This window comes from Epinephelus lanceolatus, chromosome 15 (genome assembly GCF_041903045.1).
Source record: "Epinephelus lanceolatus isolate andai-2023 chromosome 15, ASM4190304v1, whole genome shotgun sequence".
NCBI classification, from domain to species: domain Eukaryota; kingdom Metazoa; phylum Chordata; class Actinopteri; order Perciformes; family Serranidae; genus Epinephelus; species Epinephelus lanceolatus.
Window position 1 is genome coordinate 7,551,367 of NC_135748.1, and position 27,008 is coordinate 7,578,374.

The following is a 27,008-nucleotide window of genomic DNA, read 5'->3' on the forward strand; positions in this document are numbered from 1 at the left end:
TTTTGTTGTAAGTTTAACTGGAGTAAGCGTAGATTGCATTAAATTATGCATCCAGTGTGTGCTGGTATTGTTTACAGATAAATCATAAAGGAATGGTAAATCTGTGTGTCATATCCCATGATTAGAGGAGGGAATCACCATCCACCATATGATATCACCATACTTAAAGGGTAACTTTGTTATTTTCAGCCTGAACCTTGTGATCCTACATGTTTGTGTCTCAGTGACTATTTGGAGCAGCACCTTTGATACTGGTCCAGTACTGAGCAAGAGAGCTGCAGTTGGCAGCAACGAAACAGGTTGCAGTGTAATAACTTCAACCCTCAATTTACATCCACTAAAAGTGTTTGTTTTTGCCACAGAGGGGCTCAGGTTATTATTATACACATCTAACAACCTTGTGCAAAGGATCCTAACAAAGATAGACTTTTTTGTTAAAGAGTAGCATCCCTTTTGTTTGACCTGAAACAGCCCTGAGATTACCATTATCGATACTTGGCACTGTGTGACAACACAATATTGCCACACAAAAATATTGCGATACTATGCTGTATGGATTTTTTTCTCCACCCCTAATAATTGGTAAAAATACATGCTGTTTAAATCTGATAAGGTCCACTGACCGAGAGCTCATTGATGCTGTGTCACATGCACCGCCAAGTTCTATTGAGCAACGGCTGAAACAGCTTTATGGGTATACCATGCTCCCTTCTATCAACAGTTTGTGTTTGTCCCCATGCATAAAGCCAGCTCCATAAAGATAGCTCTATAAAGAAAACATGACTGGCCCACCCACAGCCTTAACCGTAACCCTGTCCTACACCTTTGGGATGAACAGGAGAGCTGACTGTGAACCAGTACTGATTGATCACCCAACATTATTGTTGAACCTCACTGATACTCTGATTATGGCTGAACAAAAATTTAAAAGCAGCACTTTTGTTTTTGCTCCTATTTTTCACAGTTTAAGTTAAAGATTTAAGACTTTTTAATACAAATTTTGATCACAAATTTGTTAAAATCCATGTTAGTGAGCACTTCTTCTTCTCCAAGATAATCCATCACCTGACAGGTGAGGTATCAAGATGCTGATTAAACAGCATCATTACTGTACAAGTGTGGCTTGGGATGGTCACAATGAAATGTGCAGTGTGATCACGCAACACAGTGACACAGATGTCACAAGTTCTAAGGGAGTGTGCCATTGGCATGCTGACTGCAGGAGTGTCCACCGGAGCTCTTGGCTGTTAAGTGAATATTCATTTCTCTACCATAAGCCGTCTCCTATGTTCTTTCCCTGAATATGGCAGTACACCCAACAGACCTTACAGCTGCACAAGTTGGTTATGGTGACAAACTGCTGTCAGGTCAAGACCCTAGTGAGGATGATCAACATGCAGATTAGCTACCCTAAGATGGTTTTTGACAGTTTGTGCAAACATTCTTTGGTTGTGCAAACCAATTGTTGCATCAGCTGCATGGGTGGCTGGTCTCAGACAATCTTGCAGGTGAAGACTCTGGATGTGGAGGGCCTGGGCTGGTGTGGTTGTGAGGCTGCTTGGATGTACTGCCAAATTCAGGAAAACAACATTAGAGATATTATGGTTGTGAAATGAACACTGAGTTCACAGGCAACATTCTTGCACTCAACATGGACTTAAATCATAGTTTAAATGGATGTGACATCATCAAGAGTCTGAAGATCTAGAGGGAACCTTCAGGGGGTTGCAGGAGTCTCAGACTACAATAATACAGCAGGGGCGCTCAAACTTTTGATGACTGCCAAAGCAGAGAGCATATGATTGAAGGCCAACTGTAGCTAACAGCAGTAGCATTGACGACAGGATGACATTCCCGCGACACTTGTGCATGGATGCAGGGGCGTAGCACCAAAGTCTGGGCCCTAAATGTGTAAAGAATCTCTGTGAGCCCCCTACCCTTCCTCTCTTGATCTGTTTTTTAATTTTTGTTATTATTTTATACAAATTCAGTTTGCTTTATTTCCCTTTCCATTCTTTCTTTTTCTGCCTTGGTGAAAGACATGCCAATGTACGTTGGAGCTCCAACAGCAAAAGCAGTCACTCATTTGGCTCAAGCTACATTTAAAGACCAACCTGAGTGCAGAAGTTTCCACTATTTTTATATACAAAATTCAGTCTTTTAACAGATTCATTCCCCAGTTTTATCTTAGTTATGGCACTAATTACGTAGAAATAAAAAAAAGAGCAAACAAAGCCAAACCCACTGGGCCCTGGGTAGTCAGTGGATATATCATGAGAAGTGGATACAGTATTGTAGGTAGGACTTTATTAGCCAAAAAGATATATTTCCGCTGTAAGAAATTACCTGGAAGCTGTGCTGCGCTGCTTCCACATGGGGCCCATAGAACAGGTGCCCAAGAGACTTTGTACATGCTATGTGGACACATACATGTATGTATTATATTACATGTAGTTTTTTTCCCCTTTTTTGACTATTTTGCATACATATATGATATGTATGTATATTCTTGGCTATTTCTGTGGATATCATCAGGCATGACAGAGGCACAATTATCTAACTCTTTTGTGTCTGAATGTTGTTGCTTCATCATGTCTATTGGGGTTATGGGTTTCCTTGGCAGCCGGAGAGGGGGAGGGGTCTGAAACAAATGGGTTAGTTGGACTGTTGGGTGTTTTTGTTTTGTTGTTCTATGTGTGTATATGCATGCTATTGTCTTTTTTCCTTTTTATTTATTATTATCACTATTCTATTTATATATGCACTTTTGTAAAAATTTATATTTTGATTTACTTTTTTTTTTTTTTTTATCTTGCCCCGTATATAGGCTACTGCCTTGGTTCATCATGTCAGGGGATAGAGGGTAGGGGTGGGGTATATGATATCATACGTTCACAAAAAATGTTATCAGACAGAATGCATTAAATCCTAATAGTTGAAATGAGTCATTTTGGGGGCATTGTGACGCTCAAAAAAAATGCATCCAGTGACTTATAGACATCTCTTTCACAATGTAAGCCTATGGGAGAAAATCTTTTTGGGTCCGCTGGCACCACACGGCGTACTTGTGAGTTGTAATTTCACTGTTTGGCTGCTATGAAAATTGGCTTCAAAGCCAATTGCGCTTCCTTGGAGGCCTGCACTTGTGAGGGTTGCCACTAGTTGCCAACCAATAGCTCTATCTAACAGAAGGTATTGATGCCAAATGATTAAAATGTAATGCATGCATTTCACGTCATGTTCGGGGGCTGCACAGAATGATTCTGGTGGCTGCCAGTGCAACATTATCCACTCAAAATGATCTCAGTTATAGAACATGTAACAGTTCTTTTTTTAAAAACATAGGTTTAACTATCAACATAGTGGTTACTCAGATAGTGTCATCAGCTCTACACTTCAGCTCCTGAGCAACAACGTTTGAGGTAGATAAAGACGTAGCAGTGGAGGTCATGTGACCTGATGTGTTTCAGTGTTCTAAATGTGTTTTAATGTCAACACTTTCAGCAGCTTTTGATCACACTTCCAGAGCTGCACATAAGAAGTGCAGTTTTTAATTACACAGTGTAGTTAACCCTTTTGTTGAAACATAACTCTACTTACACTTCTCCCAAACCATGTTTAGAAGTTATAAATAGGAAGTAAAACTTACTGTTAATAAAATGCCATGAATAGGTCAGGCTGGGCCTTTTTTACAGTTCACTTCCCTACATTTCCTCAGTAAAACCTGGTTTATTTTGTGAAAGGTGTTATTTTAGGCCTTAAAGATGATATATTTCCACTTCCAGGCCCGTGCAGCACATGTAAAAGCAGCTGTATCAGGAAGTAAGGTGCAGGTGTAACTCCTAAGCTGTCAGCTGTACAACAAAGTGTTCTAGTGATGTTTGAAGATAAATCAGAGATTTACATTCCTCTGTGGATGTTTTCAAGTTGTGGACAAGAATCCAAAACCAGCAGCAACCAAGCATGAAACTCCAGTATTTATGCTGTAGGCCTGTATACTGTAATAACTTTGAATTCATGAAAGAATGCAATTCATGTGCTGTAGCTTCAGTTGTTATCTCCCATCAGTGTAAGTCATATCTCACCCATGTGCTGAGAAAGGTGGTTTGCAGGTTAGGCATGTCACAGAGCTTTGTGAGGGGGGAGTAGGCTTCCAGCTCTGAGATGAGGAAGCGTCGACAACAGGAAGCACCATGCAACATTTTTATTTTTACTTGAAGTGTCCAGGTTGTATGACAAAGCACGGTGGTGCAGTGGTTAGCATTGTCGCCTCCCAGCTCGAACCCAAGGTGGGGGAGCACCTCCCTGCATAATTTAATTAGAGAGAAAATCTCAACTTTATTTTAGTAATTTTCAAAGGGAGAGTTTTTACTTCCATGAACAAAATGGTTTCAAGTTTCAGATACAGTAATAAAACATTTGTTCAACCAAAAATAACCTGTCTGTTTTAATTACTTTAAGGGTCATTCTGACTGATAATAATAATATAATATAATACAGTTAGACAGTTATTGTACTGTGAAAATCTCATACCGTTGCAAACCTACTCCCCACTGCAACTTACCCTCACCCCAGAAAGTGCTCTGTAAGATAGCATTATCTATTTTACCCCCCCCCCCAGTCTTTTTCCTTTCCCTTCTCCTTTCCTCTCTTTAAAGTTCCCAGACGTGCACGCACACATGCACACACACTACTACACTTTCTTATTCACTTCCTTATGTTCCCATTGTTTCTATACCTCTGCCTCCTCCCCTGCTGTTTGTTGTTAGTCTTGTTGTATGTCAGTGTATACTGGTGTGTATGTGTTCTATCTGTTGTTTTTCTGTCAATGTTCAGCTGTTGTGTTCTGTATTACCAATACAAAAAAAGGCCTATATGACCGAACAGCCCTTATAGGCAAAATAGCCCATAATGCACTGGAATGAGAAGACTCTGACACGAAGGCCCATAAACACATTACTACTTTTTCACAGTGACAGTCCACAGGCTTTCAACTGAGCAAATACGGCCTGCTGTTTGTTTTATCACAGCGATGGCCTTTGGTGAGAGTCACTCACGGTGCTCTCAAAAAAGTTTCATTCAAACCATCTGCATGGTAACCATAGCAAGGGCTCAGTGCTCATAGGGTTTTTTTGATAGTGTTGATAGTTATTTCTGTATTCAGTTGTTGCACTTTTATCTCATATAGACTTTTGTTCAAGTTTTTTTTTAAACATTAAATAATTTGCCTAAGCAATTTGTTCTCCCATGCCTGTTTGTATGCAGAGCCTACTTAACCTACAGTTCAAATAAATTGTTTTGGTATACATTAAATTTAATGCAAAATTGCCATGCAATGCAAATTTCGTGTAGTAAGCGCTCTGGTATCGGTATCAGTATTGGTATCAGTAGATATCCATATTCAGGAATTGGATCAGAACTTAAAAAGTGGATTGGTACCTTTCAAGAAAGTAGTCCCCAAAACATGTACTATTATAGTTTGGCCTGTTTAGAATATCTAATCACTAACAGACATGGTATCAGAGGGCATTGACAAGCTTGCAGACCGCCTGTATAAGAACAAACTAAAGAGACAAATCATTTTGTTGTTCTGCCTTTGCAGGATGAGGACATTGTGAAAGTTCAGTGTGGAGCACAGAGGAGCAGGAGGCCACAGAGCAGGGGGCCCAGCCACTCTCACAGCTCAGCTAGGGCCTCCACCACATAGATGGAGCGGCTCCACTGGGTGCAGCATCGTTGTCGGCAACTGCTGGCGGGAAACTCAGGCAGAGGCTGGTACTCTGCCCCCGATGGCCTGCCCAACAAAGCCTCCCTGGAGGCCCACAGCTCTCCACAGAGAGCCAGTGGGAAGCGAAGAACTGTCTTTGCCCGCCATGGGCCCCACCAAGAGGAGTACGAAGCAGTCTCCAAAGGCTACAAGGGCAACGCCATCCGCACTACCAAGTACAGCTTGTTGACTTTCATCCCCATGAACCTGTTCCAGCAATTCCACAGGTCAGATTTTTACTTGTAGGTTACTTGAACTGCTGGGCTTTGTTGAGGAGGGTCTGGATCACAAAGCCAAATTAGTGTGTTATCAGTTTGCCTTTGAGATACCGTTCTTTTTTTCTTGGACTATTTTCTATTTATTAGTCTCTGTTGATAGTTAACACCTTCATGCTGGTGACAGCAGTGGCTCAAGGCATTATGTTTTTATGTTGTTCATCCCCCCACCTCACTCTCGTCAACATGACATCTCAAAAACATCTTGATGGAATTTCTTGAAATCTGGCGCAAATGACCAGTTGGACTCAACAATGAATTGATTAGACTTTGGTGGCCAAAGGTCAGGATCACAGTGACCTTGTCTTTCTCATCCATGTGAATGTGGTATTTCAAGAACACCTTGGGGGGATTTTTTCAATTTTGTCATAGATTTCCACCTGGACTCAACAATGAACTGATTAGATTTTGGTGGGCAAAGGTCAAGGTCACTGTGATCCCACAAAACCCATTTTTGGCCATAACTCAATAATTCACAATTAGGACAACATTTGGTGACACTAATTTTGGGTGTCCACCTTGAAACTGTGCTGATTGTTTAGATCTTCTGTGCTTCCGGGTTGAAGATGCCTCCATAGTTTTCACATACTAATTTGCTGCTTTGGTCCTCCTTTGTAGGGCTGCCAACCTCTACTTCCTGTTCCTGGTGTTACTGAACTGGGTGCCAGTTGTTGAAGCCTTTCAGAAGGAAATTACCATGATTCCTCTGCTTGTGGTTCTCATCGTTATTGCCATCAAAGATGCCCTGGAAGACTACAGACGCTACTTGTTCGACAAGAAGGTCAACAACAATCTAGTGCGAGTGTTCTGTGGGTGAGTGAACCTCTATCAGCTTAAATGGCCAGTTCAAATAACAAATGCTTTATTTCTGTATAAAATAGTGGACGTAGCTAATGTGATATCCCCCATTGGTTTGTGGACTCCCGTTTGGCATTTTGGCTGTCGCTATCTTGTTTTTTGGAGCCAGAATTGACCATATTTGGGTGAGAGGCTAGCATTGTAGAGGAGAGAGGGGTGGATCTGACTGAGAAGTCAAGGACACTATCAGCAGACAGCCTGTCACTCAAAGCAGCCCACCCTTAATTATGTGTACCTTTAACCAAAATTCTATGGGTGAGTTTTAAAAAAAATCACTACCATACAGTTGTTATGAATGTTGAAATTAGCTATAGAGACTTTACCAGGCTGTAAACATGTTTATTTCTGCTGTAACATTGGGCATTTTAACATGGGGGTCTATGGGGACTGATCTTTCAAGAAACTGCAGTTTTTGGCACTTCAGTGTTGGCTCTGGAAGTTGCCGCTTGATCGCAACTGAAGTGATCCTATCGCAAGATGGTCTCTAGTTTTCTTGTGCCATGTACAGTCTTAAGGCCCAGACACACCAAACCCACTTCAAAGAACTAGTGGCAAAAAGTTGCATTTGAATATGCCACAAAACCAACAGCCAAATAGTATACGTTCTGGGACTGTACAAGAGGATATAACTCTCTATACCAGCAGGTGGTGGTAGTCTGTAATCCTCATTCGAAAAGGGAAACTGGAGTACTAACAGAAGGATTCAAGATGCTAGTTAACCAGTTAGCACACCAACAACACAACCAGATGTTGAAAGAATAGATTATATTTACGGTGGGCTAGCAAACAATAACACAAAAAATTACTAACTGTTTCTGCTAAAGAGCTCAATGGCTGAAGAAAAAAAAATCTCAGGGAATATAACAAGTTTGTTTCGATCTCACTCCCTTTTGACTTTAGTCCTTTGTTTGCTTTCCTCACTTCTGTTTCTCTTCTTGTGCGCTGAGCTGAACTGCCAATCAGAATGAATTTTTTCTAACACAGAGGCTCGCTGGCTCCCACCCAAAGTCAACATGCTGAATTGGCTGAAAAACAGTTGACAAGGACCGACTTGTACCTGTGGTGCATAACACACCACAAAAACTAAGGCAACAGATGATCACCAGTGGCCCAACATTGACCAATCGCCCTCAAGTGTCTCACCTGCCTACTTGGCTGACAAACTGAGTCAGACTGACAAACTCAGGTCTGCAGGTACTGCACTTGTGCTGCTGCATTAGTTCACACGTTTGTCATTAATGAACACAGAGACCTCTTCAGTTTGCCAGATAATCAGTAGCCTAATTTCTGGAGTCAAATAGACTGAGACAAATGTGAAACATTTTAAATGTAATCACATTTAACTCTTATGATAATGTTGCCTCCACAGGATAGATGAGGGTTTTAACTTTCAGAAATTAGTAAAATGATTTGAGCTGTAGAAATCTGCTCTTATAAGGAGTCTAAGACATCATACCTAAAAAAAAAAAAAAAACATGTCTACAGCAGGTAAACATCAGATATGATGACCTCTTGTGGTGTGATTTCCACAGGACGCAGCAGCTGGTGGAGACCACAGCACAGGTTCAAAGTAACTGCAGCTTCTAATGACACAGCAGTGCAGTTTCAGACTATATAATTTAGTTCCAGACAACACAATTTCCAATCTACCTCTAACTGCAGCTAAGCTAATGACAGAATAACATCCCCACTCTCCCAACCGGCAATTCCAACAATGGAGAGCTCTATACTGAGAATAGTCACCTCATTGTACAAGAGTAGAAGGTCAAAAAGTGTGATGGATTTGTCAAATGCTGGATAATATAAATAGTATATAAAACCCAAACAATATGCATGATTAGATACAACCAGAAGCCACGCCAGAATATCTGTTCCCGAGGCAGCACTTTCCCATGGCGCAGGGTTTATCAGGTGGAGGTTGCAATGCTGACTAGTCAAGCATAAGACTTAAGGCTGCAATACATGATAGACTGACGAGCACTGACTGTCAGTTGCATCAGTTTTTGGACTTGGAATTTTTAAAAAGAAGAAGGGAAAGAGGGAAGAAGATTGGTCGCATGACAGGCAGTGTGAGTTAAAGAAAAGGAAGTGAAACCTGAATTTGTTTGTGAGTGTGGCACCAGAGCAGAAAAACAACCAGGTAACAACACTTAGCAGACCCTCGTTTTTGGAGGCAGGCACCTTCACTTCTGGCCTTTTCAACCTCCCTCTCCATCTGTACACATTTCCTCCTCAACATCCATTCAAACACAGTAACATTTTTGTCTTTCAAGCAAATCTCAAACCACGTGTTTAAGTCGTTTAGCAGTTTGATTTGCCTAACCTCCACAGCTATTCAGATGGGTTGGAAACAAATGCGCTGAAGGAACCTTTAGTCCCTGGTTTGACTGAAGTTCCTCGCAGTGTCAAGAACTTACTTTTACACTGTAGCTGGTGGAACTAAAAGGTCATTTCCAGTGGAAGTAGTTCAGCCACAGCAACTCTTTTGTTGAAAATGGTGTGCTAAACTACAAGCTGTTTAGAAAAAGTAGTTTAAGAACACTGTTAGGCTAATTGTATAATAACCAGATGCAGTACCATATGCAGTGCTGTAATATTTACACCACTTGCTTGATTCTTTCCTGAATTGGGATTTACCCCACTCTGAACCATTGTTTGGGAAAGCCTAGATAATATGGTGGAAACAGATATTAATTCCAAGCTGCTCATTATTACTCTGGAAAAAAAAATATGATTGACCAACACATTCTCTCGCCAACCTCCTCACATATTGACGTTTGGTCATGAACTTTCCACGTCAAGGTATGATGTGTAAGGTACCCTGAGTGCGTTGGTTGTTGATGTTGTGGGACGCAGTGTCAACTTCTGCCTGGTACAAGCATTGTCTGTGTTTAAAATACACTTCTGTTTTTACAGGTAATATACAGTTTGTACACAGTCTCTTTCAAAATGAAAGAACTACATCGGTACATTGCCACAAATTAATGTTGTTGGTTTTATTTCAACAACACGTGCACGTGGTTGGGTTAAGAAAAAAAACAGGGTTTGGCTTTACATTCATAGGGAAGCAAACACCGGCCTCCCAGGTGAAAATTGGTTGTTGTTGGACCCATCCACCACTCCACCTGCCTGGCCTACTGGGACTTTGGCCCCTTTAACTTACATTGTTGTCCGGCTATGTTTCCACCTGATGCTGCCGGGTGCTGTACAGAATAACAGCAACTTGCCAGAAATGCCGCTGTGAAAGGACAGCTTTTTTGTCGGTATGATGTCTGACATTGGAATCCACTGACCAAGCATCAGTATTCAACGACTTTGAAGTGAGACATGCTTGGATTGAGATGTCTGTGTGTCAGCCTTTATGTGCCTTTGAAATGATTCACATCATTGTGGATGACCACAACATAAAAATAACTATCCTGTTTGCAACATAGCACTTTGATTTAACTAACTAGTCCTTTCATTTGCTACACAATATTGAAAAGTGATCGCTATTCCGTAGTTGCCCCCACACGTCAAGGAGCGAGCTGAGAGCTGACTGCTAGTGCTGCGCAGGTAACAGTTTTTTAATACCTTCTTGTTAAGAGCCAACTTTGTGCATTATGGTGGAAAAATTGTCAGTACTGAGGAGTGAGACAAGACTGAGTGTTGCTGAGAAGGTGGAAGGTGGACGATTGCACACTTGTCACTTTCTGACCAGCCTACCTTTACCCATGATATTTTCTATTACTGTAAGCTTTACTAAATTGCCCATGAACCAGAGGTGGGCCACGGCGTGCATCATAATTACCAGCTTTCACTCAGGGAAACTTGGGAGTAGCAAGACAAAAGGTGCTGTGGCAACTGGATTTCTTGCAAACCCCACAACCTGTACGTACAAATACAGTAGAAGCTCAAAACCTGTTGTTTTTAGCTGTAGTCTCTTTGTTTTTCATGGAGGTAATTATTACAAACAAAAAACAGTCAAAATATGAGCAAATGCAAATGCAATATCATTGTTATTTAAGATTGTTCCCATCAACCAGAGGACATTTTCTCTGTATGTCTTTATTGTTGCAGTGGATACCTCAGCATAGTGTCAGCATGGTGTGTTACATGATTAATTTATCAGTTAGAAGAGTCATCATTTCATTATGCTAGAATGCGTCTTAAAATCAAGTATAACAACATATTATCCAAACCATGCTGCTCAGTTTCAAAAGTAGTTGTATGAATCTGTCCATTGCTCTGATCTTGAAGGATCTGCAGTGAATCAGTGACACAATCCCTGCTGCTGCTCTGTGACCCTCCTTTTTCCTAGAGATGATTACACAAGTAGTCTTTTGAGACAGCTGTAAAACTTGAACCTTGAGTTTGTTTACAGTATGCCTGCCCTATAGAGGAGTGGCTATGAATTACGTCACAAAGGTAGTAGCTCAACCGTCCCGTTCCCTCGCCTGTCCATGGCTTTACTTTGGACAGCCCGGAGAAAAATATTCCACATGAGAACAGCCTATTCAGAGAAGGGACAGCATGAACGTGGAAGAGAAATTACAACTGGAGAATAATTGTAGCCAGCTAAGGCTTTAAGTGGAGACATAAACCGGCAGACTGATCTGAATCCACTGAAGCAGTGGACTCATGTATAGCTTGGAACGTCCAATCCGTCTTCACTCTATCAACGAGCATTTGCGGAAGAAGAGGACAGTGGTACCGTACTCCACAGAGGATGAGGAACTGAGACAACTCCTGAAGACGTATAAAAACAATAAGATTCAGACCACAAAGTATTCTCTCCTCTCCTTCCTGCCCAAGAATCTGTTTGAGCAGCTCCATCGCTTTGCCAATGTCTACTTCATCTTCCTTGCTGCGCTGAACTTTGTTCCTGTGGTGGAGGCCTTCCAGCCAGAGATCGCCCTGACTCCTATCATCCTGGTGCTGACTGTGACGGCTGTCAAGGATATCTGGGAGGATTACCGTAGGTTTAAATCAGACCATTCCATCAACAGGCTTCTCTGCCATGTTTACAGCAGGTGGGTTAAAAGTTGCTTTTGCTCACTTTGATGTGGCAACAGCTAACATCTAAGAGTTCTTCTTCTCGTGGGACTGTATATTTTCCTTAGCGTAAGGATAGTTGTGACTTTGTTGTGTGCTCCTTTGTTTGAGCTCTGATCTATTGTCATAACTTCAGTGATATTGTTACATTTACATACCAAAAAAAAAGATCTAGATTCCAAGGTCAAGAATGAACCTTCAAGTAACAAAACATCTCTTTTAACAAAAAGCAGACTACATGTAAACTAGTACAAGTATGTATTCGAGAACTCAGTAAAGTTACTGTGAAAATCACTTCCGCCATCCTCTGTGTTGCTAAACTGTAAGTGGTCAAAGTGGTCCAAAAAAATTCAAATCAAGACTTCCAGTAAGGAAGTTTTCACTTGACTAATCGGTCAGTGAACCCTTTACAAAGGATTGTAGGTCACCTCTGGTAATTAAATATGTACTTCCTCTTGACAAATCCCTCCCTGTAATTTTTCAACCTTTGTGTAGCAGCATGTAAAAGGCAATATTGGCAGGAGGCATGACCAAAGTCTGGAGGAAATCCAACAGTCCTCTCTGTGATGTACTAAAGTAATGTGTTGTGTTTTTGGATGATTTTAATGCTGTAGTTTCAGTTTCTTTGATAAGTATTTATATCGAAGTGACTACTACTTTAGTTCCACCATCAATCTAGTTACTGTAGAATGTTGAGCAGAAGTCAAAATGAAAAAGTTTTGTTTTTGTTTTGACATTTTTGACAATGTTCTCATTTAGATATACACACATGATCAATTGTGCGTGTGAATTGTTCAATTAAGTGAAATTACACACACTTTGAACACTTTAAATCATGCCTCAAGGAAGCCAGTTACAGTACGATGATAATAAAAACTGAAACAAAAGTTTCCAGGAGAGAAAATAAAGTGAAGTGGTAACTGTCCATCCACACTATGTAAAGCATAATTGGAGCTGAAATCCAAGATCCAAAACTAAATTGAAGATTGTGCCTGAGTTCTCTTAGATGGTGCATAATCTCATTTTGAAGACTTTACAGTTGAATCTACAGTTGAACTCAAAAATTGATATAGCTTTGGCAGAATTTGTTAAAACTGGACTTTTTTTTATAATTTGACCGATAATGCAGCCCACTGACAATATGCCAAACAGCACCTTGACAAGCCTGAAAATCTCTGGGACAAAATCATTTGGAGTGATTTAATTGAGACCATAACTGCTATGTTTGGAGAGGAGTCAACAAGACCTGTAATGAAAAGTACATCAATACTGTGAAATATGGAGGTGGATCTCTAATGTTTTTTGGGGGGTGACCCACAGTGGCACTGATTGATGGCAGAAAAAATACTACAGGACAATTTGCATTCATCAGTCTGGAAACACATGGGACAATGATCCAAAACATGAGGCTAAGTCGAACCTTCAGTGACAGCAGCTGCAAAAAGCGAAGGTTCTAGAGTGGACATCACAGTTTCCTGACCTCAATACCATTGAGCCATTTTGGGAAGATCTCAAACATGCAATCCATGCAAGAATACCCAATAATTTATGGGACCTGGAGGCTTTTTGCCTGGGCAGCCTTACCTCCTGAGAAAATAAAGGGCTTGTCCTTAACTATTACAAAAGAGTGTCAGCTATTATTAATGCTAAACAGGGCAATACACACTATTAAGACCTAATGGTGTGCAAACTTTTGAACAGGGGCCATCTCAGTATTTTCCTTATTGCTGTGTTTAGTTTAATGATTGTGCTATCCTGTGATGCCTTATAGTTTCATTTGAATCCTGTTAAATATAAAAGAAATGTGTCAGGGTATGTAAACTAAGGAGCAGAACTGTATATTCAAGGCATTGCTTGTATAAAAAGCTGGATTTTGAACTAGCAACACAGTAGCAGTTCTTTTGCTCCTGGGCTGTGTGCACCAACTCATTTGTCTTGTAACTGTTATTTTATTTTAGAAGCTGTGCATGTAATCCAGTGCTTTGAGCTGACCTTTACAATATTTTTGTACTACAGTATTAGATTAGTATTCTGTATTTAGATTGCTATAAAAAAAAAACAGAGCAGTATATCCTGGATAACCTCCTGACCTCACATTGTACGTAACTGTACAGTTACGATAATCCCTCTGCCCTGCTGTATTTCAGTCACTGCTTGGAAAGGGTGTGAGACTGTGAGTGTAATAATTAACTACTGGCTGTATCCACTATATGTGTGAATAGTGCCTGTCAGTCAAAGGGGTGGGGTTTTTTTCTCTAAGCTTTTAAAGAATGCAGCCTCCCCACTGGCAAATAGCGCTGGGAGCTTCACCTTCATAAGATTCAGTTGACATATACAGTACAGTATAGTTTTAAAGGCTGACACTGGTCACATGCTCAAAAGGATAACTTAAGGTCATACAGTTATCCTTCACCATTGCTACGCTGATGATACGCCACTATAATTCCCCTTAAAATCAAGTATAACATATAAATATATAGTCTCTTTTAAGTTGCATTGAGGCTGTCAAATGCTACATGACCAAAAATGTTCTCCAGCTTACTCAGGATAAGATTGGTCCAAAAAGTCCCATCTGGAGATTTAGAGACCATTTTACATGCTTTTGTTACTATGTATCATGTCTTGAAATGTAGCAGAGTACAAGTACAAAGTAGCACAAATGAAAACACTCAAGTAAAGTACCTCAAAATTGTACAGAAGTATGGTACTTGAGTAAATGTTCATTTCCATCACTTCCTGGTATCCCTCTGTACTCTGTCCAATGAAGACAAAAAAGGCTCTGAATGCTTGTCAAGGCTCACGATACAGATCTCTCTAGATCCTTTTGTCATGTCATTGTGTTGATTCATACTGTTACCTCATTTGCCTGAGACATTTTCTTCTCTCTCTCCTGTGTCTTATATTGTCCCATAGCAAGCAGAAAACCTATATTGACCAGTGCTGGAAGGATGTGCGAGTTGGAGACTTTGTCCGTCTGTCCTGTAATGAAATCATCCCAGCTGACATGCTGCTGCTGTATTCCTCTGACCCTCGTGGGGTTTGTTATATCGAAACTGCCAACTTGGATGGAGAGACCAACCTGAAACAGAGGCAGGTAGTTTCAGACCTCCCACCGCAAGTAAGTTGAAAGTGTAGATAAAGAAGATGACATCCCATGTCTTCCTATCCATACGTTTGATTAAATGTGTTATGTGTGATTTTAAGGGAGTAGAGTTCAACCTCGAGAACTTCCATAGTCATATTGAGTGTGAGAACCCCAACAATGACCTCAGCAGGTTCAGAGGTTACATGTGAGTTATTCTTCATCTTACAGTGATCCAACACATCTATGGTCTGTCATCAATTCAGAAGTGATGTAATAATTTGCGCGTGCATGTTGTACCACAGGGAGCACCCCAGTGGGGTTCGTGTTGGCCTCCACAATGGCAACCTCCTGTTGAGGAGCTGCACCATCCGCAACACTGAGACCGTGGTGGGCATTGTGGTCTATGCTGGTAAGAGCACATGCTAGGGTTAGTTTGTGTGGTTGTTTGCTTTGTACCAGAAATTGACTTTTGACAGTTTTCACACCTAAATGAACTGAAACAAATGTGTGAACACACTAGAAGCACAGTTTAACCAGATGGGTTAGGTGTGAAAGCATTCTGTTAAGTTTTTGAGCAGCATTGAAAAGAATTTGAGTGCAAGGAGGAGCTTTAAAGAAATTGGAATATGTCAACTCAAGCATGGATTACTGAACAAGCCTACCATGCACAGACGCCAGGGGCCCAAAGCATCAGGACCCCCCAAGCCTCCACCTGCAAATGCCAAGGAACTTTAAAGAGACACAAAGTAACTACATAAAGGGGCAAAACAAACAAAGAGACACAACACAACCACAAACAACACAAAGAGACAGAACATGACCTCAAAGAGACACAAAACAATTACAAAGAGACATAAAATGTTGCCGGAGCTTTTTTTCCCTCTGATTTAGTATTAGAATATATGCCGTTCACATAACCTGGTCAAAATTAATATACATATATATATAAATGCTTGTGTATGTCACATAAAAACTAATGGAATGCTCTTGCAGCAAAACATCCTTTCATTTTAGAGTTAGTCTACTAATTGAATTTTCCACGAAATCAACAGTGGCTTCTGCCTCAAAACCAGCCACAACTCAGCCCTGAGCAGAGTGACTGTCCGCTATTGACCAATCAGCAGACTGCAGTGTTTCTACCTCCACCTTTTAGTACCAGATCTGTATGCTAGGTACACCAACAGAGGGGTGACCAAAAATGGGGAAGGTAAGGATCGGAACATTGGTACCATCCACAACATCATATTGGAAACGGAGAAAAAAAAGTGTACCGAACTGAACTGAACTGCACCCATACCGTACTGCTTGGTAAAAATGGGGCTATAAAGACACAAAATTACCTCAGAGACACAAAACAACGACAAAGAGACACACAATTACCACACAAAGAGACACAAAACCACAGAGAGATGTGTAACAACTACAGAGAGATGAAGACAACAAGCCCTCCCAGATTTTCATTGCAATCCTAGGCCCCTAACTCATCACTATATCTTACAAAGCTTTTACAAAGCTACTCTCAGCCTACTTCCAGTATATTTATGTGTACATTCAGCAAAAAAGTGAAAATGTCTCTGCTTTCCACTCACAGAACATGTTTTTATTGTCTATACCAAGGGTGCGTATCGAGTTTGGGAAGCGAGCATGTATGTATGTAGCTCTGTAAACTCGGAAGGACTTAAAGTTGCACTCATTGGTTCATCTCGCCCGTTTCAAAGCACTGTTGCAAGATTCTTATATGCAGACATCTATACAAAGTCTGTAGCCCTTTTTATACAAAGATTGTACTGTAGAGCTGCTACAAAGTCCCTTCTATATGCTGCCTTTACATTTACAAAACCAAACGGCGGCGGCATCATTCTGCTCCAGTGTGTGATTTCAGATGGGGTGTGACATGTAACACAACACCATTGGCCTCTAGTGTGATATAACATACATTTTGGCAGCGCAATAACAATAACAATGCTATTAAGATGCCAATAATCGTTTACAATCCCTGTTATATGGCGGCTGATCTCGTCCTCTGCTCAGAAGGTTAGGGGCTCCCAGACCTCATTGTTTTCCCAACTGGCAGAAATTTTCAGCCACTGTTGTTCTTCTTTGAGTTAGCTACTAACTGTTAAGAGCTACTTTTAAATCTACTACAGTGGGTTGCACACATAACAAGTCATTAAACCGTCACACCCGTGACGCCCATGTCCACGTTCTGCCAGCTGTCCTGTTTATACAGAGGTCGTTATAGTGCTGTTTATATCTTCAATGTCAGTTTAAAGGCGAGGCTACTTTGTCCCCTCATTCTGTGATTGTATCTTTTAAAGGCGAGGTGAAGCTCCCGCCTTGACGAGGCAGTGTGAAAGGGGCTTGTGTGTCTTGCTTCTGTGTGAGAGAGGTGGATGGGACCTTTTGCATATCTGTGCCTGGGGGCGCATTGTCTTTTAATCTGCCCATGGACTCAAGGATATGACTATGAAAGTGATGAAACTATAAACTAAAGTGAAGCTCCTGATATAAACTCCTACTAAAGTTCAGAATTTATCTCCTAATGATATTGGTCTGTATAAGTGAACATGGCTGTGGTGTGTTTTTCTCTGACTGTGTGACTCAGGTCATGAGACTAAAGCCATGATGAACAACAGCGGGCCGAGGTATAAGCGCAGCCAGCTGGAGAAGCGTCTGAACACAGACATCCTGTGGTGTGTGCTGCTGCTTATCATCATGTGCCTGACAGCTGCTATAGGTGTGTACCAACTCCACTCTCACTTCACAACACAGCTGTGAACAGCAGCAGGATTATTGCAGCAGCAATATTTCTATTAAGACCAGTCCCCAGGAGGACAGTGACAAAAGCCAATGAATGCCCCAGAAGCACACAATTGAACCATGTCCAGATTTAACCTTTGATGTTTGATAGTGATGAGCTGCTCTGGTGTCTTGGTGTGTTTCAGGTCACGGCCTCTGGCTGAAGAACCTCAAAGATCCTCTCTTTCTGGTTGATAAGGAGACATCTCCTGCCCTAGCTGGATTCTATGTCTTCTGGACAATGATCATTGTGTTGCAGGTACACAGTTAACCATTTGATTCCCAGGTCAAAACTTGCTTTTTTGCACTTTCCCATTAGATGCAATTAATAACTTTCCTTTTTTTTTTTCAGCATAACCGAAGACATTTGAAAATAAATAGAAAATAGATATAGATGCAGAATTTAGGTTCATGCATTTATTAGAATTCTGAAGTTTTTAAGTATGACAACTCATTACAGAGGAGTAATCCAACTAATCTTTGAAATCAGTGACATTTTTGGTGGAAATGTAAACAACAACATCAACAGAAAGTCAGCCTCCCGTGCTTTTACATGTCATCTCTTATACAGAAAAATGTCACCTCAGTCTCCAGCAGGAGGATTTTGTCTGTCTTTGACACTTGCACTACTGTCTCAGAAATAGATGGATCCTTATGATTTTTTTCCTGCTGTATCGAACTTGCACCAAACTGATTTCTAAATTGGGATAAAAACCAAATTGTGACTTCTGTGTGCTGTTTCAGCCCTTTTTAAGAAAATACAAATTTGTAAGAGACTGACAAAAATGTTAAGACTTAAAAAATGTTATTGCACTAAAAGGTGCGGTGAAAAATTTTGGATGCACTTAAATTATGTGCTGGTGTACCTGAATTAAGAAGATAGGCATACTTGTACAACCAATGTAAAAAGTTAAGGCCTTTCTTCACCAAGTCAAATTTACGTATGCATTTGAAAAAAAAATGTATGTATATATGCTCGAAACACCTCCCAAGGGAGGCGTCCGGAAGGCATCCTTACCAGATGCCCGAACCACCTCAACTGGCTCCTCTCGATGTGGAGGAGCAGAGGCTCTACTCCGAGTCCCTCCCGGATGTCTGAGCTCCCCACCCTATCCCTAAGGCTGAGCCCAGCCACCCTGCGGAGGAAACTCATTTCGGCCGCTTGTACTCGCGATCTCATTCTTTCGGTCACTACCCAGAGCTCGTGACCATAGGTGAGGGTTGGAACGTAGATTGACCGGTAAATTGAGAGCTTCGCTTTCTGGCTAAGTTCCCTCTTCACCACAACGGACCGGTTAAGCGCCTGCATCACTGCTGACGCCGCCCCAATCCGCCTGTCAGTCTCCCGCTCCATCCTACCCTCACTTGTGAACAAGATCCCAAGATACTTAAACTCCTCCACCTGAGGAAGGACCTCCCCCCTGACCTGGAGTGGGCAATCCACCCTTTTCCGGCTGAGGACCATGGCCTCAGACTTGGAGGTGCTGATTCTCATCCCAGCCGCTTCACACTCGGCTGCGAACCACCCCAGCGAGAGCTGGAGGTCACTGTTCGATGGAGCTAGGAGGACCACGTCATCCGCAAAAAGCAGGGACGAGATCATCCCGTCACCGAACCTGACACCCTCCACCACTCGGCTGCGCCTAGAAATTCTGTCCATAAAAGTTATGAACAGAACCGGTGACAAAGGGCAGCCCTGGCGGAGTCCAGCCCTCACCGGAAACAGGTCCGACTTACTGCCAGCCACGCGAACCAGACTCATGCTCCTTCGGTACAGGGACTGGATGGCCCTTAGCAGGGGGCCACCAACCCCATACTCCCGGAGCACCCCCCACAGGATGCCCCTGGGGACACGGTCGTAAGCCTTCTCCAAATCCACAAAACACATGTGGACTGGTTGGGCAAACTCCCATGCCCCCTCCAGCACCCTGGCGAGGGTAAAGAGCTGGTCCACGGTTCCACGTCCGGGACGAAAACCACATTGCTCCTCCTCAATCTGAGGTTCAACTATCGACCGGACCCTCTTCTCCAGCACCCTGGAGTAGACCTTACCAGGTAGGCTGAGGAGTGTGATCCCCCTGTAGTTGGAACACACCCTCTGGTCCCCTTTCTTGAAAATGGGGACCACCACCCCGGTCTGCCACTCCAGAGGCACTGCCCCCGATGTCCACGCAATGTTGCAGAGGCGTGTCAGCCAGGACAGCCCTACAACATCCAGAGCCTTGAGATATCCAGGACGAATCTCATCCACCCCCGGGGCTCCGCTGCCTCGGAGTTGTTTCACTACCTCAGCAACTTCTGCTCCAGAAATTGGACGACCCGCCCCCGAGACCCCCATCTCTGCTTCCTCACTGGAATACGTGTTGGTGGGATTGAGGAGCTCCTCAAAGTATTCCTTCCACCGCCCGACAATGTCCCCAGTTGACGTCAGCAGCTCCCCGCCCCCACTGTAAACAGTGTGAGCAAGTTGCCGCCTTCCCCCCCTGAGGCGCCGGATGGTTTGCCAGAACCTCTTTGGAGCCGATCGATAATCTTCCTCCATGGCCTCACCGAACTCCTCCCATGCCCGAGTTTTTGCCTCAACGACTGCCGCCGCTGCGCTCCGCTTGGCCCGCCGGTACCCGTCAGCTGCTTCCGGAGACCCACAGACCAACCATGCCATGTAGGCCTCCTTCTTCAGCCTGACGGCTCCCCTCACCTCTGGTGTCCACCAGCGGGTTCGGGGATTACCGCCGCGACTGGCCCCAGCGGCCTTGCGGCCACAGCTCGCAACTGCCGCTTCAACAATGGCAGAGCGGAACAAGGCCCATTCGGACTCAATGTCCCCCTCTGCCCTCGGGACGCGGTCGAAGCTCTCCCGGAGGTGGGAGTTGAAGATCATCTGGACAGGTTCTTCCGCCAGGCGTTCCCAGCAGACCCTCACTGTTCGTTTGGGCCTGCCAGGTCTGCGCGGCGTCTTCCCCCACCATCTGATCCAACTCACCACCAGGTGGTGATCAGTTGACAGCTCTGCTCCTCTCTTCACCCGAGTGTCCAGAACATATGGCCGCAGGTCAAATGATACAACTACAAAGTCGATCATTGACCTGCGACCTAGGCTGTCCTGGTGCCATGTGCACCGATGGACATCCTTATGTTTGAACATGGTGTTAGTTATGGCCAAACTGCGACCCGCACAGAAGTCCAATAACTGAACACCACTCGGGTTCAGATCGGGCAGGCCGTTCCTCCCAATCACGCCCCTCCAGGTCCCGCTGTCATTGCCCACGTGAGCATTGAAGTCCCCCAGCAGAACAATGGAGTCCCCGGTCGGGGCACTGTCCAGCACCCGTCCCAGGGACTCCAAAAAGGGTGGGTACTCTGAACTGTTGTTCAGTGCATAAGCACAGACAACAGTCAGGACCCGTTCCCCGACCCGAAGGCGCAGGGAAGCAACCCTTTCGTCTACCGGGGTAAACCCCAGCGTACAGGCAGAGAGTCTGGGGGCTATCAGAAAGCCCACCCCGGCCCTCCGCCTCTCACCCGGAGCAACTCCAGCGAAGGAGAGAGTCCAACCCCTCTCAAGGACTAGGGTTCCAGAGCCGGAACTATGTGTCGAGGTGAGGCCGACTATATCTAGCCGGTAGCGCTCAACCTCTTCCACAAGCTCCGGCTCCTTCCCCGCCAGAGAGGTGACATTCCATGTCCCAAGAGCCAACTTCTGTAACCGAGGATCGGACTGCCAAGGCCCCCGCCTTGGTCTGCTGCCCAATCTACATTGCACCGAACCCTTCTGGATCCCTCTGCGGGTGGTGGGCCTGCAGGGGGACGAGCCCATGTAGCCGGTTCGGGCTGGGCCCGGCCGGACCCCATGGGCGAAGGCCCGACCACCAGGCGCTCGCCCACGGGCCCCAACCCCAGGCCTGGCTCCAGGGCGGGGCCCCGGTAACCCTCCGGGCCGGGTACACGTGTCCTTGTTTGTATCCATCATGAAGGGTCTTTTGAACCGTTCTTCGTCTGACCCTTCGCCCAGAACCAATCTGCCATGGGAAACCCTACTAGGGGCAAAATGCCCCCGACAGCATAGCTCCCAGGGTCATTAGGTCACTCAAACTCCTCCACCATATATATATATATATATATGAGAAAAAAGCTACACACAGAAACCTTGCACACTGACTCCAATGCATTTTATTGTTCTGTTCATACTGTGGCTAAATGTGCAGTCAGTCCACATTCTGCTCCTCGTCATCATTATCCATCTGAATAATAGTATAGTAAGGTAGTCTGAGATATGACATGATAGTGTGTGCCCTGTTCCTCTCTTTAGTTGCAGATGTATGTCTCTCTCTCAGGCCACATTTTATATGCTGCTTCTTGGCCAAACGACTCCTCTAAGTTGTTTGAAGGATGTGCAGAAACACAGAAAATCTAACCTATTCTGAAGATTTGAATGAGGGACGAAAGTTTCAAAGTTAGTGTGGAAATATGATTGACACAACATGAGGTCGTATTTATGTTTAAATGTATGACAACTTCGCATGAAAAATACTGACTTCATGTGATATGGCCTTTAATCTGGAGCTGAGCAAGCAGCTAGCAATCTACCAATCATTGTAACATCATTCAGATGCACAATAGTGTGGCTAACCTTGACAATAAATGTAACCAAAGATTAAGTCTGTATGCCAATGAATGCCAATAACTGCAGTTAGTTTGAGGTAGATGTGAGTCAACTAACATCTGGTTAAGGACGCGATTAGACTTTAATTATGGCAGCTATTATCTCATGATAAACAAGAACTAAAGCTGGCAACATAAAAGATTCATGAGAGGTCAGCTAATGCATTAAAATGTCAAGAAGATTCAGTTATTTCATCAACTTACCACTGAGTGCTCTTGGGAAACACTGACAGTAAATGATGAAACTATCCATAGTGTGGGACTGATGGTTGCTCCACAACAGGCGTGATGTCCATTGTTTCCTACTACAACAGAAGTCAGTGGGAGTGTCGTAACTCTCTCTTTCAGTGGCATTGGGTTCAACTGTCCTGTGCAAGCGTCTCCACTGCATCACCACTGTGGTCTCATTGAAATGAATGAGTGGGCTGTGTTGTTCAGTCTGAATCAGTTTGGCACAGGTTATCTTCTGGATATCTAGGTTCCATAAAACTTGTGTGGTTACATAAAACCTTTACTATACCTGTTAATTCCAAGTAGGTTGTTATCTTATCCCTGAATGCAACATGCATGTAATCAATTTTTGTCCAACAGGTGCTGATCCCCATTTCTCTGTACGTGTCCATTGAGATTGTGAAACTGGGCCAGATTTACTTTATCAACAATGACTTAGCCCTCTACAACAAGCAGCTGGACTCCAGGATTCAGTGTCGGGCCCTTAACATCACTGAAGACCTGGGTCAGATCCAGTACCTGTTCTCTGATAAGACAGGAACTCTGACAGAGAACAAGATGGTGTTCCGCCGCTGCAGTATCTTTGGAGTTGAATATCCTCATGAGGAAAATGGTAAGAAACAATACTATGACACCCTAGAATGCTCTGACTTTCTTTTACCATTTTTAGGAACACACTTTCACAGTAGTGGGGAGTTCTAGCAGGAACAATGAGAGGTTTTTTAATAGAAACAAATTTGGGTGGTGGGCGGCCGGAAAGACAGGCTGTGTTAGCTTTTATCACTGCAGTGTGTGCAGGCAGGAGATACTGGCTGGTGCGGGCATATTTTAATGAATAAGTTTAAATAAACCCAGTCAGTTTTTTTGTTTACTTGACTCTACTGTTTTGCTGACATTAGTGTGCGCTGATGTTGCAAAGCTGCTCTCTTTTAAAGCAGCCAGAGTCTACAAAGTAGCATTACTCTGCATATTTGATTGGAAATGTCAGTATGTAAAAGTGAAAAATTATTGGGTTGCCCTGGTGCAAGAGTTCTAGCACAGAGACTGGCAAAATGCATGAATTTTAATTGCAAATCTCCATACATGAAATAGGCAGGCAGCAGCTTCTCATTTTATGCCTCCATGCTGGCGAAGCCATGTTCTGTGGTTGTCTGTTTGTCTGTCCCATGCTTGTAAACACAATATCTCAAAAACACCTCAAGGGAATCTCTTTGAATTTGGCATAAATGTCCACGTTGACTCAACCATGAACTGAGTAGTTTTTGATGATCATAGATCAAAGGTCAAGGTCATTGTGACCTTGCATCCATCTCATTCTTGTGAACGCAATATCTCAAGAACAGCTTCAGTTTCTTCAAATTTGGCACAAATGTCCACTTCACATCCACAAATGTCTACTTGGACTCAATAATGAACTCATTAGATTTTGGTGGTCAAAGGTCAAGATCACTGTGACCTTGTCTGTCTCATGGTTGTGAATGCAATATCACAAGAATGCCTTAATGGAATTTCTTTAAATTTGACACAAACCTCCACTTGGACTGAAGAATTTTGTGGTCAAAGGTCAAGGTCAGTGTGACCTCACAAAACATGCTTTTGGACAAATTTATATGCTAATCATGACACACTTTCACATAGATGTCTAATAGTATAAAATAATAAGGTGATGACATTTTGTATCCAAAAGGTCAAAGGTCAACTTCACTGTGGCATCATAATGTTCTGCAAAACACTTCTCTGACCATTACTCAATGTCATACCTCAGGAACAGAAGGGGAGACATTTGGTCAACCCCATTTGCACTGAGGCATACAACCATGGTGCAATTCTAGTTTTTTTTATAAAGTTGGGGGAAAAACCCAACTTCATTTCCTCACATGTCACCAGCATAAACAGATGCACACTGACGTTGCAGCTGTAGGGACCAAGGAGTAATCAGTAGTCAGCAGCAGGGGTCCTAGCGCGTCCCCCATCAGCACACATGTGCAGGCGCATAGAGTTGCATTCACAAATGCCATCTGCTATTTGCATCAGCATTTATAAATGCCAGCTGGTGCTGTAAAACTATATTAAAAGTGCAAGTTAAAAACTCACACTAACATCACATTAAGTGGTACTGGTACCGTGTGCAATGACAGTGAAGTAAGATGTATTCTCAGCCTAATCTAATAGTTGGACTGTAAGTAACTGATTTTAACACTCTTCTGCCCTGTACTGTAAAAGGCTCTGTGTGTATGTTACTGTGTGTCAGGTCGGAGGCTGGAGGTGTACGAAGCAGAGAAAAGTGAGGCGGCCGGTCGCTCTGTGACTCTGAAGTCGGGCTGCAGCGGTAAATCTCTTAGCTGTCGCTCTCTCAGCTGCAAACACAGCTCAGTATCTCTGCACACACTCACCGCTGAGTCGGAGGAGGAGGAAGAACATCTGTCCAGTCACACGCAGCCCAGGACCAGTGCCTTCTGCAGCCGCGTGGTCAGACTCACACACACACACACACACACACACACGCACAAACACCACAGACACAGTATTTGTTTACTCACCTATTTGGTTCATATCTACAATTGAGAATCTGTTGCAGCTGATTTTCACACTGTAGTCAAATAAATGATAACCAGTCACTGCCTGGGAAGTGTTTGTTGTAAATAAGTACTGGGAATGTATAGATACTTATTCTTAATATTAAAAATAACAATAAAGTCACAAGATGAACAAGACAAAAATGACATGAAAGTCACATTTAAAAGAATATATCCTGGTGTAAAATTAGCAGGCAAGCTGTATTTTCTCCACATTATTTCTCCACTTTTTTGTAACATATTCTGAACTGTCCTCATCACATCTGGTTCACTAATCAGAAAACACAACAACTCGCTCACAAATGATGGGTTGAATGTACACTGTATGTGATTTGTTGAATTAAAACATGCAGACACACTGAGTGTGGTCCTTTTAAATGTAATCATTGATAGCATTTGGTTTAGCTTTAAAGGTCCAGTGTGTAGGATTTAGGGGGATAGACTGGCAGAAATTGAATAAAATATAATTAATGTTTTCTTTAATGTATAATCATCTGAAAATAAGAATTGTTTTGTTTTCATTAACTAAGAATGAGTCGTTTATATCCACATAGGGAGCAGATGTTAATGGTTGGCAGTTAAAGGGTCACTCCACCAATTTTATAATTAGTAAGTGGACCAGTGATAGTTATTTCTCAGCCAAAGCTATTGTTGATAATGTCATCAGGGTTATCTCATCCTATATCTGAGATATGGAGATTGGAAAATGTGGCTGTTCATGAAACAGGGAGTCAAACATTGTGTCTTGCATTGTGGGAAATGTAGGACCCAGTGTTTTTGGAGCTTGAGCCACGCTAGTGACTAAAAGTCAGGATGTATTGCCCTTTGCACTTCACACAGGAAAGCAGGTTGCTGTAAGAAATCAGATTATGCATTAAATAATGTGTTTACACAGACTATAGTAACCTGTCAATGTAAAATACACACAGCAGATCAGAAATCAGATCTTGCCCCTACCCCTAACCTAATAAATCAAATTTTATTTTTCCCTGGGTTTATTTTGGGTACTTTTTCTGGGATATTTTTCTGAAATCCACAATGTGTTCATGCTCCAGCCTTGATGGATAAGCTCCTGCTGCTTCTGTGTCTTTCTGTCCAGGCGAGGGAAGTGATGCCGGACCCCGAGTTGGTGAGGAAGTTGAATTGGCTTTGCTCTCCTGTGCTGGCTCTGAGTGACGGCTCCTCTGGGACTTCATCCAGCCTGGAGCTCACCTACATCACTGACTTCTTCCTTGCTCTGGCCATCTGCAATAGCGTGGTGGTCTCCTCACCCAGCCAGCCTCGACACGTGGTGAGTAGATGACATCTGGGAATTTCCCAATGGCAGCATCCCAAGCTGAAATGCAACTAGCGTCAAGAAATGCAGCATCCCCCTCACTAATGGTTCAATCTATAAACCAATAATGACAATTACCAACATGAAGTGCCATGCTCTGAACAAACACATTACAAACACTAACAAGAAGTAATGTTTGAATTGGAACATAAAACAGCAAACTTCAGCAGTTTGTTAGTACAATCTAGTGGAGAAATAGGCATGGTGGGAAATGTGGGCCATTGCTACAATATCATTGTACATTCTCCTTCTTTGTGTTTTTTATTTACTTCTTAATTATATTTCATTACATATTTTGGGGGATGAATTTGTGGTTTGGAGTAAGTATGATTTCTTTATGGTGATAGAGGTTAGCTGACATGCATCAAGGGTCCTCATGTAAAAC

General features: G+C 42.9%; 1 protein-coding gene across 2 annotated transcripts in view; it reads left to right on the top strand.

The window, feature by feature from the left end:
* atp10d (ATPase phospholipid transporting 10D) overlaps positions 1-27,008 on the top strand; it is a 42,103-nt gene that overhangs the window by 559 nt on the left and 14,536 nt on the right. The window contains exons 2-11 of one of the 2 annotated variants that reach the window (XM_033642791.2): positions 5,603-5,994; positions 6,661-6,855; positions 14,848-15,052; positions 15,139-15,224; positions 15,322-15,428; positions 17,625-17,756; positions 17,965-18,077; positions 23,072-23,324; positions 24,963-25,180; positions 26,387-26,578. In XM_033642791.2, the coding sequence (XP_033498682.2) occupies positions 5,708-5,994; positions 6,661-6,855; positions 14,848-15,052; positions 15,139-15,224; positions 15,322-15,428; positions 17,625-17,756; positions 17,965-18,077; positions 23,072-23,324; positions 24,963-25,180; positions 26,387-26,578 (1,788 nt within the window). In that variant the 5' untranslated portion in view covers positions 5,603-5,707. Of the gene's footprint in view, positions 1-5,602; positions 5,995-6,660; positions 6,856-11,315; positions 11,913-14,847; positions 15,053-15,138; positions 15,225-15,321; positions 15,429-17,624; positions 17,757-17,964; positions 18,078-23,071; positions 23,325-24,962; positions 25,181-26,386; positions 26,579-27,008 lie in introns of those variants that run through there. The other variant, XM_033642792.2, reaches the window with a different exon arrangement.